Source organism: Oreochromis aureus, linkage group 8, assembly GCF_013358895.1.
Source record: "Oreochromis aureus strain Israel breed Guangdong linkage group 8, ZZ_aureus, whole genome shotgun sequence".
Classification (NCBI taxonomy): domain Eukaryota; kingdom Metazoa; phylum Chordata; class Actinopteri; order Cichliformes; family Cichlidae; genus Oreochromis; species Oreochromis aureus.
In genome coordinates, this window is record NC_052949.1 from 14,124,275 (window position 1) to 14,143,390 (window position 19,116).

General features: G+C 41.4%; 1 protein-coding gene across 1 annotated transcript; it reads left to right on the forward strand.

Moving 5' to 3' along the window:
* On the forward strand, positions 1-3,749 carry LOC116327503 (neurogenic differentiation factor 2-like). The gene is made up of 2 exons (XM_031749118.2): positions 1-181; positions 2,364-3,749. Exon 2 carries the CDS (start codon positions 2,377-2,379, stop codon positions 3,448-3,450), a length of 1,074 nt encoding a protein of 357 aa, XP_031604978.1. The 5' UTR covers positions 1-181; positions 2,364-2,376; the 3' UTR covers positions 3,451-3,749.
* The last annotated feature ends 15,367 nt before the right edge of the window (positions 3,750-19,116 follow it).

Below are 19,116 nucleotides of genomic sequence, written 5' to 3' on the forward strand. Positions count from 1 at the left end.
GGGCTGAGGATAGCAGCAGCAGACAGAGCAGGGTGGCAGGAGAGGAGAGAGAGGTGTGAGAGCAGAACGCAGCGCCTCGCTCGCACAAGCATCCGTGCAGGGCGTGTGGATGTGATGCCCACCCGGAGAGAGATGGTGTAAACAAACCCGCTTTGCCCCGTCACTGAGCTCCACCACGGAGGTAGGTTGCACAATTCTAGTCAGTAGACTATCAGATAATGATCCAGATTTGTTTTTGTCTTTGTGCTGATGTCTCTTACAGCCACGGTTAGGGGAGGGCAATTTGGGTTTCGATGCCAGATTGAGATAATGTAATGCTTTAAACCTGTTTTGGAAGAAGGGTGCAATTTTCCTGGCTCTTTTTGATCATTTTCTCGCAAGCGATATGATCAGATTGGGCTTGTAATCTTTTTTTTTAAAGGCTTTTTTATTTTCTATATATATATATATATAAAATATTTTTATTACCGGAAGACATCGATCCTTCTGTGTTTCGTAGATTTCGTTTAAATAAATCCACACTGACCCTCAAGAGATAGGTTCTACTTGTCACTTTTGCATTCATAATCTGCATTTTATTGTCTTAGAAAATGAGCAGCATGTGTGTGTGTGTGTGTGTGTGTGTGTGTGTGTGTGTGTGTGTGTGTGTGTGTGTGTGTGTGTGTGTGTGTGTGTGCTCTTGCATGATGCACGTCAGAGCACTGTGGGGGTAGTATTCTCCACAGAGATACATAGGCTAATTGACAAGGTATTGGTAGGCATTAATTACATTGTGCTTACAAGATTAGATAAAAAATACGCCCTTGGACTCCAAACGCACAGCTGAGCTCAGGGTAGTGAGAATCTGAGGAGATCTGTGGATGTGGCAGCTTTTATAATAGCTTTAAATTTAATTTTAGCACAGAACTTGTCTATTTAACCCGTGTCGTCGGTGGGTATGGTGACGTGAATTCAGAGAGGATTGACATTATGACTAAGTAAGGTTTCAAAAAAAAAAAAAAAAAAAAAAAGAATATGAGGAAAAATTTAATTAAAAGCTAGATTTGTGTAACTTAAAAAGAGCTTTGATCGGGCTGGAATCTCTGATGGAAAAGAAAGGTATCGATAGAATTCTATATATATATATATATATGTATATAAAAAAAACCCAGTCAAGGTCAGTATGAAAACATACTCTAATTTTTGCTCACAAATCTATTATTTATCTATTTATTAAGTCCAGACAAACTAAAGTCATCAGATGAGGATTTATCTGTGGCCTGCGTGATCTGCGAAGGTGTGCCAAACAGGGTTCATGAACCCGCAGAGAGTTTACTGAGGCTCTGGTGCATTTCATTTTTACACTTTCTGGATGTTATATGTAAAACGCAAATATCTGATTTTTTTTAGTCTTCACGGTTAAGATAAAATAATAAAATAAAATTAGAAAAAGGTGTATTTTAAAAATGTAAATTTTAACAAAAATCTGTGGGCTCTCTTAGTCCTGTGTGCGGCCTGTGTGTAATGGAATTCCTCCAAATTGGTAATTTATTGGACAGAGGAGGGACCCGCACCCCAGTGAGCCCCTTGGGGTTCAGCTGAAGCAGGCCAGTCTGCGCCGTGCTGCTGGAGGGAACAGATCGAAGCACATGCTGAGGCCGAACAGTGGCCTACACTGTTACTTCATGCCTGGAGAATAAACCAAATGCATCTGATTTTCTTGAAAAAAAAAAAAAGTACTAAATTGTAAAGTTTTTATTAAGAGAACCTCCCATAAATATGTTTTTGCTATATATTTTTTAAAAGGTGGAAACATTAAGTTTTCTTGACGAGCAATTTTATACGACCAATTTGGTTAAGCACAATATCAAACTAAATTGATTCAAATTGAACTAAATATTAAATGTATACATTTATTTTTTACACAAAAGATGACAGTGTTTCTTTTAGCAATTGAACAATATTTTATGGCATATAGATAACCTGCCTTTTAAGATTTTGAACCCTAGGTGATGGGATAATTTTTTTTGTCACAGCTCTAGGTTGTCTCATGCGACTCTTTTTCAAACAAAGATGTAACCCACTGTGGAACAGCTGGGATACCCTGCTTGGTGGATTTCAGTCTGAAGAAGCCTTGGCGTTCAATGCAAAACTCGGTGATAAAAGCCACAGGGCACTCTCACTGCTTATAAAATAATTAGCGAATAATAACTGTTTTTTGTTTTTGTTTTTTTGTTTGTTTGTTTCTTTCTTAAGATTAGGGACGTCTATAAGATACGACCCTATGAGGGCTCACCGGAGATTTTTTGCAATGCGTGCTTTTGGGTGCATAAAAAGCAGGGCGCCCAACAGCCAGGCTGAAGCGCTGTTTGTCTGTCTTGCAGGTTGCATGCCACAATGTTGAGCCGTCTGTTCAGCGAGGTGCTGCCAGACGTCCAGAGGCTCGCAGCCGACTGGGTGGAGGACAATGAGGTCGAGGACTGCAAAGCCAAGGAAGATGACCACGAGCCCTGCCACCTCGGGGAGGACGAGCTGGACGAGCCACAGGAAGGCAGCAGTCGAGCTGAGTCTGAGATGGCCGGCGACGATGATGAGGACGAAGAGGCCGAGGAAGAGGAGTGTGGGGATGAGAACAGCGGGGACAAACCCAAGAAGCGCGGCCCAAAGAAGCGTAAGATGACGGCGGCTCGCGTGGAGCGCTCCAAGATGCGTCGGGTAAAGGCAAACGCTCGGGAGCGCATGCGCATGCACGACTTGAATTCCGCGCTGGACAACCTGCGCAAGGTGGTGCCCTGTTATTCAAAAACCCAAAAACTCTCCAAGATCGAGACTCTGAGGCTGGCCAAGAATTACATATTAGCCCTCGGGGAGATTTTACGCAACGGAAAGCGTCCAGATGTGGTGACCTACGTGCAGATGTTGTGCAAAGGCCTGTCCCAGCCCACCACCAATCTGGTGGCAGGCTGCCTGCAGCTCAACACCAGGAACTTCCTAACTGAACAGTGTTCAGACGGAGCCCGATTCCACATGCCGAGTTCTCCTTTCTCGGTCCATCCCTACTCGTACCGGTGTTCGCGCCTCTCAAGCCCTCATTACCAGCCCGGAACCGGTGCTCTCAACTTGCGAAGCCACTCCTACGGCTCTGGGTACGAGGCCGTGTACCCGCCTGGAGGCACGTCCCCTGACTACAGCAGCCCGGACTACGAAGGCCAGCACAGCCCTCCCGTGTGCCTGAACGGCGGACTCTCCGGGAGGCAGCAGGAGTCCTCTGAGACTGACAGGAACTATCATTACTCTGTGCACTACTCTGGACTGACCACTTCTCGACCCAGCCACAGCATACCCTTTGGGCCCTCGGGTACGCGCAGTGCTGGTGCGCACTCAGAAAACATTCCACCATTCCACGACGTACACTTGCATCACGACAGGGCGCCCCCATACGAGGATCTCAATGCTTTTTTCCACAATTGATTCCATACTACGGTCCAATCAGGCTTATTGACATTCTAATGACAATCCTATAATGTTTAATATTGTTTGGGAAACAAGAAGAGCCTCTAAAGGGAGGTGATGGAGGTGGCAGAAAGAGTCTTCTGATTATCTTCTGTATTCTACTGATGTCATCCCTATACTGTTGTACATCATATCAAAGTGTGTCCAGTATTATCCTGTATGCAGAATGAGTGCAATTGACATAAACGATGTATAGGCCAACATGAAACATGTTATGACTCAAACGACTTAAAATAAAAAAGTGTTTTCTAATCGTCTGAAATGAGCGAACAAATCTTCTTTCTTCACTAAGGGAGCTTTCACTCAATCACTGCAATAATTCACGAAAAAATTCATAAAAAGGTTCCTTGAAAATAAAAATAAAAATTAGTACTTAACGGTTTTAACTCAGTAATATTTTTAAAATATAACTGGGTACAAATTTTCACTGTGGTCAGCAGTCGTGACTAAACACATTCTGGCTGTAAATAAGACATTAAAGTCGCTTTTTGCATGATACACACGTCCTACAGCTCACTCGCTCTCAGGGCAGTGAAAGATTTACAGTAGACAGATTACAGCAGTAGGCTAAAAGCCTTTTATCTCTGCTTAGTGCCAATATTTACTTTATCTCTGCTTTATAAATTAAGAATTTATGTACGTGGCTAGACAACAGCTTATTGGATCAAACGCAGAAAGGAAAATCATTGAATCTTGGGGTGAAGTCTGTGGGCTTTGCCTTTAGGTCCCAAAATATCCGAAGAACAAAAAACATTTTGAACACAGCTGATAGTTAGAAAATCTGGACTGCTGAAGGCGTGGGTTAATTAGGTTAACAACCACTTGTAACAGAAATCGTGCCTCTAAGCATGCGCATTGTAAAGTAAAGGCTGGGATAAACAGGTATAGAAATCAAGCAAACCTGTTACACAAACTGAAACAGAACTTTGAGTAAAAAGAAAAAGAAACGAGAAAGAACTGGCCTGTATTTCACTGCGCCATAATGTGCGCCTATTAAAGGCACATTCTCCTGCCTTCCTAGCAGGATGCATCCTTGAACTTTGAAGAGGCCTGGAACAGAATTATCATCCATAAGGAGTGATGTACCCTGCTAAATGGCAAGTATGTAATGCTAAATTTGAGGCCAATTCTTTGAGATGCTATGTAACCCAGCCACAGGGGAGGGGGGCACAAGCCAATGTACTCCTAGTGCCGCTCACAAGCCCAGAAAACGGGGAGAGTTGCGCTAGGAAAGGACGACGTTGCCAAATGAAATATGCGGATAATATACTTGAGATGCTATGTGTTGCTTTTTAAACACATTTTATTTTATTTTATTTTTAGCTGTTCACACGGCAACCTTAACGAAACCCTCAAGTGTTTAGCGATAAAAACGTGCCAAATCTTTTTTGGCTTCCATCTTTTTGTTTTGTGGGTTGCGTTTTTTCCCTCCTTATTCTTCTTTTTTAACTCCACGGTTCTGAATTCTCAACAATGGAATGCAAGGGATCCGTTCAAGATGGCTATAGTTTAAAGGCCCCTGAATGCAGAGCGTAGGAGGGAGAACAAGTAGTCTGCAGAAACTGGGCGCCTGGCATTCAGATTAGCGATTCTCTTTTCCAGCACACTGCGCATGGATCTGGGCCCTGTCACACCACCGTGGTTTGATTCTCAGGTGAGTGTATTTGTCCAACAGCTTAAATAATAGAATGACCTCATTAAAGATTCACAACACTTACTTGATGCAAAATAATAATATTAATATCAACACTGACCACAAATAAGTTATTGGTAAAGTTTTTAAAGCTCGCTTTAAACCACGTTTTGGCAAGAACTGAAGTTAAACTCATCCGTGTAAGAGAAGAGTCCACAGTTTAATCATGTGTGGTCGAGATCGTATTTTTGGTGATTTCTCATATCACTGGAGAAAGCAGCCACCATCTTTGGACCAGTGCCCTGGGTCCCATATGTTGCTCTGGACATCCAGGGGAAATCAGTACCGGGCACCGCAGGGTGGAAACGGTCCCATCCAAGCACTAACACAAGCAAAAAGAAAAAAAAATGTCAGCAAAAATGTACGTGAAAATGATTTGCACTGCAAATTTGCACTGTCGATTCGGTGCTGTAAGACTTTTATTTTTGCATTTTCATTTAATTACATTTTACCATAAAAAAAAAGTCGATCTCACGTCCTAAAACGGTGAAAGAGATGTGCAGGTGCAAAATCAGGTGAGTCAGTGGCCCGTTCCCCTGAAGATCAAGTCCGTGCCAGAATACACATGCACGCACACCTGCACGCATAAAGTCTAAACCACCAACAGAAATGGTACATAGTAGTAACATATATCCTGTATAAATACAGAAACTGCACAGTTTTGAAAGGTTTTGGCAGGGCCGCAGTTTTGGTGATCGTGGAAGGGCAGACAAGCAAACGTGAGTTTAAAGGCCATTTTTGGTCAGAGAAAGTTCTCAGATAACGAGCTTGATGTCTTTTAGGAATTTGAATTATTAATTTATTCTAATTTATTTAACTTTAATATTTACTAAACGGATCTAACCCTTAAACATAGTTTTATTTATTCATTTATTTATTTCTACTTTTGAAGGGAAAATCGCACAGTTTTGTATTATGCGTGCACTCAACTATAAACCGACTTAACCTAAACATGGTTAAAAACATTTGCACGCTAAGAAATATTTGATATCAAAGTCATTTTAAAAAATCGTAATTTGGGGTTTTCATTTTTTCTTTTGCATCCGCCGTTTAATATTTATTATGTGGTGTTGCCCACGAGTGCGTAAAAAAACCGCAAAAACAATTTCCAGAAAGCGATTTTGATCAATTCAAGTAACGAAAAGCTTCTTAATTTTGGAAACTCTTAGATTATATATTAATTAGCCAGCATAAGAAAGAAAAGGAAAGCTCTATGTCCCTTGAACGCTTGTATCCTACAAGTGGCTGCGTGCCTGAAAGCGAGTGTGGCTACACAAACGTATATTTTTAACGTTTTGCATAAGATAAAATTAGGTTTCATCAAACAATCTTGGGAAAAAAAAAAGTGATCACCACCTGATTTTTCCAGCATCCCCTCTCACCAGTTGTCCACTATCCTGTCCCGGGTGAAGGGCACATCTCAGAGGGCAAGGTGAGAGGTACGTTTTTGACTTTATTTTCCGCTGTAACCTGACAGTTCGCTGGTGGATTTCTTTTAGCGAGGAGGGTGTCGGCTGGCAGTGGATTTGATGGCTGAGCTCAGTGCCAAGTCGCTAAATGTCTGAGCACCAGTAAAGCCAGAGACTACTAGAGCCCACCATCACCAACCCGGTGCCAGCTGCGCCACGTGGCAGCCAGGCGGCCCCTGCCAAAGTGGCCCTTGTGGGAGGGACCCAGTATTTCTTTCCTAATTCACTCAGCATCTGTTCATTATTCTCCGCCGTTAAAGGAGGCTGAGTGCCCCGGCCCCGCGCAGAAAGGGACCCTTTTTTCCCCGGTCGTGCACTTTTGAAGGAGACTGCAGAGAGACCGAGCGTGAAACTAATCGGACACTGAACTGGGTTAAAGAGGTGTCCGTTTCACCTCCTGTTAGTCCCCCCTGCAGCACTCTTTTAAATAGTGCGTGACTTTTAACCCTTTAAACTCACCTGTGGGTCCAGGGGCATTTAGAAAATAAAAAGTAAATTATTATTATTATTATTATAATCATTATAAATGTCAAATTAACCCTTGAACAGTGTTCCACTGACACCCATACGTCTATGGGCCTCGGTCTAAAACAATTACCCGATTAATTATTTATCATTACGGGTTTCATGTCAGATTTGCCAGATCTTAATAAAAGATATTTTCCATCTTACATTATCGTAGCCACACGTGGTATTTCTGGATATCTATGACAAATCGGGTTAAGTGACATTACTAATGACCAAAAAAATAATTTCTCTGGGATCGCGTTTAGGCGTAATTGTTCAAATGAGTGTTTATAAAATACCGTGCAATTACTGTAATTAAATAATCCAGCTCAGACCTCCAATTTGGCGATTCGCTAAAGTCGCCGGACACCACACAACACTCACGACACTGCAAACAGGTCACAAAGTAGTCCCAGGCTTACGGTAGCCTACACAGATCTCCATCTGGACCGCTTTACTCCCATTTATCAGATTAGGTAAACATTTGCCGGATTAATTGTATTGGGATTAATCTCGAAAATGTATTTAATGGTTTAATGGGACTAATCAGTGTCATAGCATAGAGTGTTTGTGCGTTAGAGGATAGAGAGAGACAGGCGGAAGGCACAAATAAATCAGGCTTAAAATAACTTAGTGCTATTAAAAGAAGAGTGACAAAGTCCCAATGCAACGCCAGGATCACTCACTGGAGAGCTTCTGTGGGGCCCAGCGTGTGTGTGTGTGTGTGTGTGTGTGTGTGTGTGTGTGTGTGACACATAGAGAGGAAGCTCTGTATAATATGCAACATGTTTTGTCACTTACTCCCCAACAGTTGAAGAGAAGGCACAAGAACAAAAAAAAATGTGTCTTTTAATTTTTCATCCTTGATCTTTTTTTTTCTGGCTAAATTCTGCACTCACCTCCACTGCAGTGGGCACTGCATCATATTTAGCCACCGTGCCCCCTCCCACCATTACCACCCTGCCAGCCTGAGCGCCACGCCCAGCTCTGTGAAAAGAGATGAAGCTGGCATGGGGTGAAATTCCACTGCATCTGTGGAACAATAGTGTTGCATGCAAGTCTGTGCGACTGGGTACAGCGTGGATACCCATGTGCACGGCTGACTGTCTTTGTGTGTTCCAGGATTATTACGTTTATTATTTTTCTTTTTAAAATGCAAGTGTAAAAGTATCAGACCTCGAAAAAAAAAAAGATGCACACACAACTCAAACACACTGATACCCGACCACTCACACACTTGATGGTGAGTATGAAAGCACACAGAGCCCATCAGTGAGGATTTGTCATGTTTGATGTGTGTGTTTGCCCCAAGTGCCTGTGTGTGTGTGTCTGTGTGTGCAGTGTACAGTCTGTGTTGTGCATGGTAGGCTATAGAGGTTGTTGTCACTCTGCACAGATGGTGGGAGTGTTTTTTATTTATTTTTTGGGGGAGTGTGAGGAAATGAGAAGGGGAGGAGGGGGGCAGAGGAAGAGGGAAAGGAGAGGAGAGGCGAGGAGGAGGGTTGCGTCTCTGATGCTGCCATGCCACGGTCACACGGGCAGCAGTAATTGGCCTCCATATTGAGGGGTTTTGCGGTGCTGCAGGGTGGGCAAACTCCCAGCTGGACCTGTCAGATGGTATTCAATCCAGCTCATTGCCCTCGCTCCTCTGCTCCTTTCTCCTCTCTTTCCCTCCATCTCCTCTCCTACTCTGGCATGTTCACTTCTTTTTGTTCTCCTCCTCTCCTCCCTGCCTTTTTACCCATCTTTACTTCATCCCACACACAAACTTACACAAACTCTCCCTCACAGCTCCTATTTTCTTTAATCACACACTCATCGCATATTTCTTTCTTTCTCTTTCTCTCTCTCCTTTTTTTTTCTTCCACACAGCACTTTCTCCTCCCGGCATATCACTTTTTTCCTCACCTTTCTCTTCTCTTTACTTTTTTTCGCCTCGGTTTTTCGCACTAATGGCACATGGTCACTTCTATCTAACACGTTCAGTATCTAAAAGTACATCACACCCTTGCCTATCTCCTCCGTCACTGGTCACCCACATTCACAAACACATGCACACATGCAAAGTCGTGTTTTCATAACTTCGGAGGACATTACAACTCACAGCGAGCACTCACTTCCAGAAGATTTACCCTAAATCGAACCAGAACTCCTACTTGCCTAACAATGTGTGAATGCGAATTTATGTCCCCACAACATGAACAACACAAGTACACTTTTTCATACATGTACACACCTCATGCAAGCGTTCCTTCTAAGATACTCAATATAGTTCCCACCCTCGCAGTTGTGTCTCTCTTGCTAAACACTGACTTCCTCTTAAAGAAGTCCTTTCTTGAAATTTTATCAGATGCTGATGCAGCCGATAGTGTCTGGAAAATTAGAGTTAGGCAGCTTCATTTAACGGTGTAGTAATAACTAGTAATTTTAAGTGAGAGGACCTCAGGGCTGCTTTACAGGACACCAACACATAGAGAGCGACATGACAGGAGTATGAAGTAGCTACCCAGACACTGTACTGGATTTGTTGAGTTTAATATTCACATTATAATTTCCAGGCTTTTTGCTGAGGTAAAAGTGAGACAATCAACCATATGGATGATGCTTTACGCAGGTTCAGTTCTAAAGAGGTGATAGACTTAAGATTAGAGGTCAAATCTCTTCCCAGCTGAGGAAATCTGGGCCTGGATCCAACAAATAGCATCCAAGTGTCCTAACTTAACCAACCTCTGCAGTTTGTCTTTGTGGCTCCTGCCTCTCCCACATAATACGATGATATTCAGGAGGATTAATTGTATTATTATGATCATTATTATAATAAACAGCAGAATTTGGATAAATGGAAATCCCAAATTATATTTAATATTAAATAGCCACAACATGTAAAATGATGTAAGATGTAAATTTCCTCTATTCTGAAATGTTTTGAGGCTTTAATTCAATTACAAATGATAATGTGGTTGACACCATAATTTCTCTGCTCAAAGTCATGAAAGTGACATTCACAAACACAAAATGAACATAAAGCGCTTGTTATATTGTAGCTGTTAGCTGTCAGTGTGGCTAAATCATGTGTATGGTGAGGCCAGAGGGACAGTGCTTGGATGTCTCTGTGCGCATGTGTGTGTGTTTTATATTTCCGTATTACACAGACTAATATTTTAATATTTAACCGTAACATCTGTGTATCGCTGATTTTATAAAACCTGAAAAATGCTGCACAAACTGTCATTCACACGGACAAAAAAAAATCATGTCTTTAGTGGATTCCTATATATTAAAATATGTAAATGCAACTACCAAAGACCTGATTTTAGATACAGTAAGACGAGAATCTGCCAGGTGTGCAGATTTCATTTAAAGTTCAGTGAAATAGACCCGTGCTGGCCGCTGTCCATATGTTTCTGCATTCTCCCACTCACACATTAGACATCCCCCAGATGTACACGCAGCATAACACAGCAAACACACCATAACAGAAGGAAAACTATTTGCATGTCCACAGGAGAAGCTCAGACACTCAGTACTCACTGATGAGGATGCAGTTAGGTAGAGGGTCAATTTTTTAAATAAAACACAAGTTTTTTGTATGCATGCATTTGAAACACTGATGCATTAAGAATTACACCTTTTATTTCAAAAGAAGCAGTTTCAACTATTATTAAATACTCTTTTTTAAAATGAAGGGTGCATAGGTTACAAAAAAGACCAAAATTAAAATAACACCAATGGAGATTGTTATCAGTGAGATAATATTATGCTGGCCTGAAAAATCAATCAAGATAAAAATGAAGACAAAGAAAAGATAGAAGGAAAAGAAAATTAAAGAAGAAGCTTTAATATTTAGCTAAAATTTAGATTTGTCAAAAACAGCAATGTATAAAATTTCCCCCTTTTAATGCATAAACCTGTATGAAATTTAACGCCGGAGGAAAGACAGGTATCATAAGAACACACACACACACACACACACACGACAACAATTAAGACGTATGTATATGAAACGTGGCCCGTCCTTCCTGTTGTGTCTTTCTGCTTGTATGTGCTGCTTCGAGGAATCAGCAGTGTGGGGTTGTAATGGACTAATGAACAGCTGTCACTGAATTTAAACACTCTCTCACACATACTGAGACTACCACAGTGTCTCTCATGCATGCAGATGCTCACAACACACACACACACACACACACACACATGCACATACACATATGTGCAGACATGTATACACACACAAGCTCTTCTCTCTCTTTAGTCGCTGGCCTTGACTTAGCAGCCACCCACAGGTTTCGACTTTGTGTGGCTCTGACCTCTAAGTGTGCATTTGTACCTGAGTTTATTGCTTGATGTGCATATAAAACACTTGTTTTCCCCTGGTTTGAAAAAAAAAGTCTTTGATCAGAACAGGCCAGATGTTAAATTTGAAAGTGTTCTCTGTCTTGTTGTAGACCTGCCCCTGATTTTATTTTACTGTAAATACGAGGCTTAGATTTACAGGGAAATGATGCACACATACAGCGGTATGATGAGCTGTCTTTACATATTCTTATGTCCTTAGAATCACATTTAAAGGAATGCATGTTCCAGAATTTTTCATTTTTTTCACATGCTGTCAGCGCTTTTACCATTAGCATCAGTAATCAGTATCAGTGTAGTATTTAGCAAAAATAAAAATATACAGAAAAGAAATTTCAAAATCTAGCTTTGTTGGATTGGAACATACTGAAATTATTAACATGTTAAAACATATTCAGACTCGAAACAACAGATTTACACAACACAATCAGATATTAAGACAATAAAAACACATTCAGTTATTTCCAACAAACAACGTGCTTTCAATCAATTTTGAGAAAACAATAGCCTTTAATTAAATATCTACTATGTTCCACTTAACAAGAGATTTATAATCCCACTTGTTGTGATAAAGAGGAAAATTCAAGACAGTTTCTACCTTTAATTTTAAATGCTATACTTCTTTTTCGTCAAACATAAAGACACATAATAGCCCAATGAAGCAGAGAGTGTATTTGTTCACATTTCTAAAGAAAGAAACAACAGTTTAGTATTCAGATCAACATAAGCTGTTTTTATGTGAACTTACTGAAGATTAATAAAGGTTTCTTCTCCTGGTCCTCAGAAAAATGTACATAGTAATATCACATTGATACATGACTGGAAATACTTACCGAGCTGACACAACAAACAGATGCTTTGATTTACAGTTTCACTATTTTGTGTGTTAAGGTATTTTGATAATTTAGTTTCACGTTGCACCCAGAGTTATCTAAGATCCACAATGTTTATTGTGTTTACCTGGTGTAGCAGCTTACCATGTGTAAAATGTCAAGAGTGTGAAGCGTTGCATGTTCTGGCTTTGCATGAAACAGTTGCATTTCGCTCTATCCTTGTTTTGAGTTTATGATCCTCCAAATAGACATGGATCTCTCTGAGGTAAGTGCACTTCACTTTCATGCTGATTATGATGAGTTTGCCAAAGCTTTATAATTTGAGCTGTTCAGTATTATGTAAAGCAACAACTGGCAATCATGTCCTGATAATTACTGTGTATTGTTGACCTTTATTAACATAATCTCAAATCTCTCAGGCTGTTTTGCACAAGTCAAATACCGCGGTTTGAGGCTGAAGCCAGTGCCGAAGTGCAGTGCAACCAACAGTCGCTGGGTGCTGGATTCATATCAAATCTCAATCTGATTTAAAAAGTGTCAAATTTTCAAACCAATTAATCATTTCAACAGTCGGTTTCATTGTGATTTCAACAACTAAATTTATAGCGTTGATTAATGTGCTGGTGATCATATAATATTGACTTTTTGCAAATGAGAAAAATGACAGACTAGATCACACTCTCTGACTTTTACATTGTGCTTGATTTCATTAGGAAGACGGCATCAGCTAGCGATTTCCAGGAAATGAATGCAAATGTACAGCAGAACTGACGTGGTGTTTATGATAGTGGCTGTTTTGTGTTGCTCACTGTTGTCGTTCCACCAACTGCTGGTGTTGTAGCTGCACCAGCAGATTCCTCTTTATTACTCCTCAAAGGCTGACAGTGAACACTTTTCAACTTATTAGAAAGTGCTTTTACCACTTTTACACTTTTAACACTCGTTTTTGTACTTAAGTACAGAATATCTGTGCTTTGGCCACCTCTGCTTAAGAGAAGGCAGCAGCAGGGAGAATTCCATGGTTTGATTTAGGATTTGAAGCTGTATCACGACTGCTTTAGTTCAGGAGGTTAGTTTGAGTTCTTGCTGGCAGAGTTGGGACTACATCTGAGGAGGCAGAGAAATCATTTCAGAGAGCTGATTGACCTGGAGCAGTGTCTATCTGTGTCTTACTACTATTGCACATTTGGAGCTTTTAGCGCACTTGTTGCCAGATGCAGTGGTCTGATTGGTCAGATCTGTTTATTGAGTTTGGTTTGAAAAGAATAAATGACGCAAATTCAGCCTGCAAATGATGCGGCCTATCTGAATGGCTGCGTAGAGAACAGGACAGTCTGAAAAATATTTTTAACGCACTTAATATTGGCACATATTTTATGGTTCTGGTGTGTAAAGGCCTCTTGTGCAGTAGCTGACTGTGACCTTATTACTATTATTCTTATTACTAAGAATTCCTCATGTTAGTGTTTCCATTTGAGCTAGAGGTAACTCTAACTATGATAGTTAGGAATGCTTTTTTTGTGGAGTGTGAAGGGTAAAACCTCAGGTGGAAATTCATGGTTTCAAACAGACGAGAGCAGCGCCAGCTGAAAACTGAGCCCATCTGGCTCCAACGTAAACCAGTCCATTACGTTACACCTTGTTACAGCCATCTTTCCTCTATCTACATGTATACATAGACTATGGCACTGACATGGACTCTGAATATTTGCAACCATCTCTCATAGGTCAGTGTCACCTTTCTCTGCTCTTCCATCTAGTTCTACATCTCTTTTCTTTTTCTGCTGATCCATAGCCCCCATTCCCTCATCCTTCATTCTCTCCCCACATGCTAAAAACAAAACAAGATGGAGTGCGTATCCCAGCGGAAGCCTTGAGACAAGGTAATGCCATAGCCATCCATGCTTTTTCAGATTAAAAGAGATTATGAGGAGAGGAATGAACAGAGTAGCTCTCACGTCACATCACAGCATGTGGGAAGGGGTGTGGGTGAGGGGCTCGATGGGCATCCATTGAATTAAAGAAAGACATGAGGGTCGCATTGAGACATGCTGGTATTAAACACATGTCCATGCATATGCACACATGGATGCATACTAAATGTAAACAATAGCACAGACCTTGCATCCAATTCAATTGCGAGTGACGTATCAATTTCAATTAAAATATGGGTTTATCTCTGCTGTGTATATTAATGCGTCTTTTCACTACTTCTATTCTCATGCTATTAAGTGGTATTAACAAAAGGTAATAAGTGCTTCCTATCAAAACTACAGATGAAAGACTTGTGTTGAGCACCTGGCAAAAATACACATTTATAAAGCCGCTTTGTTAAAAAAAATTTCAGTGTGCAACAGCTGTTTGTGAAATGATGAATATTAAAATCTTTGAAGGGCAGTACCCCCCACCACCACAACTTTTTTTTTCACCATGTGTCACTCAGTCCCAACTCAGTTAATTCCCATAAATGATAGTGAATATAATTTAAACATTATGTAAATTGTATGTTTTTAGTTGACTGTTTTGAGTGCAAATTAGTATACATTTGATGCTCCAGTGAGCATTTATTGCAGATTTATGGCAGGAGAAGAGCAGAAATCTGACTCGATTCAGCAAGTGCATCAAATAATATTTCTTTAGGCTCAGACAAAGAAAATGAGGAGATGGTGTTGTAGCGTGATAAATAGTTACGGAGGAGTTTGGGGCGGAAGCATGGGTCAACAAAACATCTGACTTTTTCACAGGGGTCTTCTGCTTGCTTCCCATTTTCTACGTCTCACAATATTTGGTTCTAAAATGTTTTTTTCTCTCTCATCTGTGTTTTGTAATGGTTTATGACTGCAGTGAAAAAAGTGCTGAAAATGAGATTTCACATCGAATGAGACATGTCTATGTGTCATTCTTAGGCTGCGACTGCATGGAATTAAAAAATGAAGCTAATATGGAAGTAATAAAAGCTTACATTTTATAAATGGCTCCAAAAATGAGCCATTCCTCATGGATTCCCACTTTACAGCAGAAATAAGTATGCTTGCAGCCTGCAACTTCATGACAACTGCATTCTAATCCCCCTGTTTAAAAGATATTAACTCTTACAGGCATGCATTATTAGGAAGCTCACTTATGTGATTAATAAGTAGTAATAATAGATGTCTTCTACATGTTACCTCACCTAATTTGACCTTTGTCCTTGTGGTTTTGGTGCATTTTAAATCTAACAATCTGATAACTAACAGGTCGTCTGTGCTTAAGTTCTTCTGTTAAGTGAAATTCTAATTAGCAGTTTTGTGTTTGTGCTTTGTACCTAAATAGGCTAGATCAGGGGTTTCAAACATGTCTCCTCAGGGTCAGAACTGGCCTGCTGAAAAGTCCAGTTTGGCCCCACTGGTAAGCAGTCACAGTGTGAAAATTGCAGTGAAATCACCAGTTACTCCATATGTGGATTGACCTGAAAGCAGGCCTGCCTCAGCTAAGCATGAGAGAACCTGACATTGTTCCCCAAAATGAGAGGTCACACCAATAGCTCTGAATAGCTCTCAAGGAATCCTGGACTCTATATGCCAATAAAAAATTTCCATCCTACCACACCATCTGCTGATATAGCAACACACATGGTCAGGGGCGTAATTACCAGGGGGGTTAGGGGGGTCATGACCCCCCCAATAATCAGACCCAACCAATATAACCACCCCAGTAAAATTATGAATTATCTTGCATAAATAGGCTGTTGATTTTCTTTACTCATTTGTTGTATTTTAAGAATCTGTGCAGTGGGTGGCAAACTTATTGTTTCCACATTGTTAAAGATGCCTTTGTTGAATCCTCCTGTAGTTACGCTGCAGTAAGTCTAGGCTGCAGGGGGCTTCCCATGACGCAGAGCGATTCTTCTTCACTCACTATGTGTTTATTCACCACTCTGCATTTAATCATTAGTTATTATTAATCTCTGGCTCTCTTCCACAGTGTGCCTATTGTCCTGTCTTCCTCCCCTCACCCTCAACCAGTCATGGCAGATGGCTGCCCTTCGTTGAGCCTGGTCCTGCCAGATGTTTCTTCCTGTTTAAAGGGAGTTTTTCCTTGCCACTGTCGCCAAAGTGCTTGCTGACAGGGGGGTCATGTGATTGTTGGCTTTTTCTCTGTATTATTGTAGGGTCTTTATCTTACAATATAAAGCACCTTGAGAAGACAGTTGTTGTGATTTGATAAATAAATAAAATTGCGCTGAAAAATTGAATTGAATTGTCAGGGACATAAAACATATTTTTAAGATTTTGACAAATTGAATCATAAAGTGTAAAATAAGTAAAAACCTTGACATGTGAAGGTTTTGTGTTTTTGATGAACCACTGTGACGCTCTAGTTACATATCACATAGAACATAATGCTTATGCTGGACTTGTTTTTTTAACATATCTCAGGCTGTTCATTATCTGATTTGGAAATGTGGTGGTTCATTAAAAGAGAATGTTTGCTTGCACAAGTTTAAATTAAGATATGATTATTATGCAACTCTTTTACTATTTCAGCTCACTTGAGATCAGATTGGACTCAAGTAAGGCCCAGTAACTTAAGTGAGTTTGACACTCCTGGTCTAGCTGCACCATGCTCACAGCTTCACAACAATCTTCAATAACTGTTGCCATCTTTTATACACATAGTTGTTGCAGTATATATGGGGATTTTTTTTTTTATTAATGGCACATTATGAAGAATTACAGCAGCAGGCTGGCATATTTTATATTGGCTTAACATAAAATACAGTGACCATGCGCTTTGTAATGAAGTAAGACATCATCCAGCTTAAAGGTGACATATGAATGTGTTTGTTTCTCCAACAAGAGAGCTCAACCGCTATAAAGAGCAACTCTTTGATCTGTTGGCTTAAAAAATGTGATGATTACAAGAAAAACAGAAAATATCATTAGACTTAGCCTTTGTCTTATCTGATGATGAAGATGGAAAAGCCCATCAGCAGCCCCAGCAGCCACGTTTCAGCTGTGGTACGGTTGAAAAATCAAAACCAGTCAGAAAATGGGCAGCCATCAGAGCTGAACATCAGAGCGAATGAGGAAGTGCATCAGTAGCCACAAGGATGAATAAATCAACACTTTCCCCTAAATTAATCTCTCTCAAGTTGAAATTTTATTATAGGCGAGCTTGGACATCTCCATGGTAACAGGAATTCCACCGCCATTCCCAAGTGGATTCACAATCAGCATGTACGGACTGACAGCGTGACATGCTGTGCACACTGCGTACGCTGTACACCTGTGCACAGAAAAGGAGGCAAAAGGCGCGCAAACTCACAAGCCATCACGCACACGCACAGTTCCATCTCCCATCAAACTGTACAGGACATCAGAGCCATTGTCGCTTGAAAGTAAAAATCAATTCTTCAGTTTTACAAAAATTATTGCTTCAAAAAACTGACAGTTTAAGTTTTCTGCAGGTAGAAACAAATGCACACACACACACTCTCCCAGACAGCACACAAAGAAAGAGTGCACTTTGAGTCTGCTGTTTTCTTAGTCTTTCCAGTTGGCGGCGGCCAGACGCGGCAGAGTTGGCACAGCCAGAGTCAGAGTGCCAGGGGGAATGGAGCGCCACATGGCATGTTCATGGCAGGGCCAGCTGGGGGGAGGGAAAGTGAGGGTTGTGTGTGTGTGTATATATACATGCATGTGTGAGTTGCATGGGGGGTGATGGAGGGGTGGTTTTGCATCTTAAATTCCACAACATCTGTTCAATAGGCAGAGCCATATATACCACTGAAGCTGGTGTGCTCACAGGCAACCATTGTAATTGGGGGGTTGGTGTGTACATGTGTGTGGGCATGTGCGCCGTCTGTGCGTGCCTAGGTGTTGTAGAAGAGGGGAGATGAGGATGGGAGAAAGAGATGATGGGTAGGGATGCAGAATATTGAGGGTAAGTTTCAATTGTTCTCCTCTTGGCTCAGCAGCTTTCAATGAAATAAAGGCTGGCCCAACAAAAAAAAAGGAAAAAGCACAAAAATCAAACGAGCGCTATTAAATTCCCCTCACATATGGCCGTTTTGCTCGAGGCTGATTTATGGTGTCTGACGTGAGGATCACAATTTGTAGTTCATCACAACAACTGGGTTACGAGTAATTTCAGCATCTTCTTCATACAGCCTTGATGCCAGCAAGCTAGCTGTGTACTGGCACGTGGGGAGTCATCACTCTTCTCCAACGCTGGAAGTCCACAGACAGACACTGAGTGGGCACAAGGCACTGGGGCAACGGCTCCTCACCCAGCTCGATGAGAAGCGGGAGTCTGAATATGGCCCTTGCTTCACACATGCAAGGCGGGCACACACATGGAGATGCAGGCACACTCGTACAAGCACGCTAACATACATCTAGTCCCCCTCCTCGTCATCCCTGCTGGCACTTTGGGGAAAAGTACCTCCTCCCACTCCCATTTATCTGCCCCCACTCCACACCCCCCGCACCCCCCACCCCCACCCGTGGCAGCCGACGTCCCTCGCAGCGTGGCGTACCATCTGTTGCCCCCCCCCTCCACCCCGCCCACCCCCCAATCTCTCCCTCCAACACCATCCCAACCTACTCCCCCAAACTTCCTCCGCCTTCCTGCGCCATCTTAGCCGTACGACACCTCTCTAGACCGGATCCGGGATCCACCAAAATAGGAGGACTTTTACTGTACGTATGTATGGATGCACCATGACTGAGGAAACACCTTCATGTACTATGTTTCAAAAGACAAATAATTACAAAGTGATTGCATA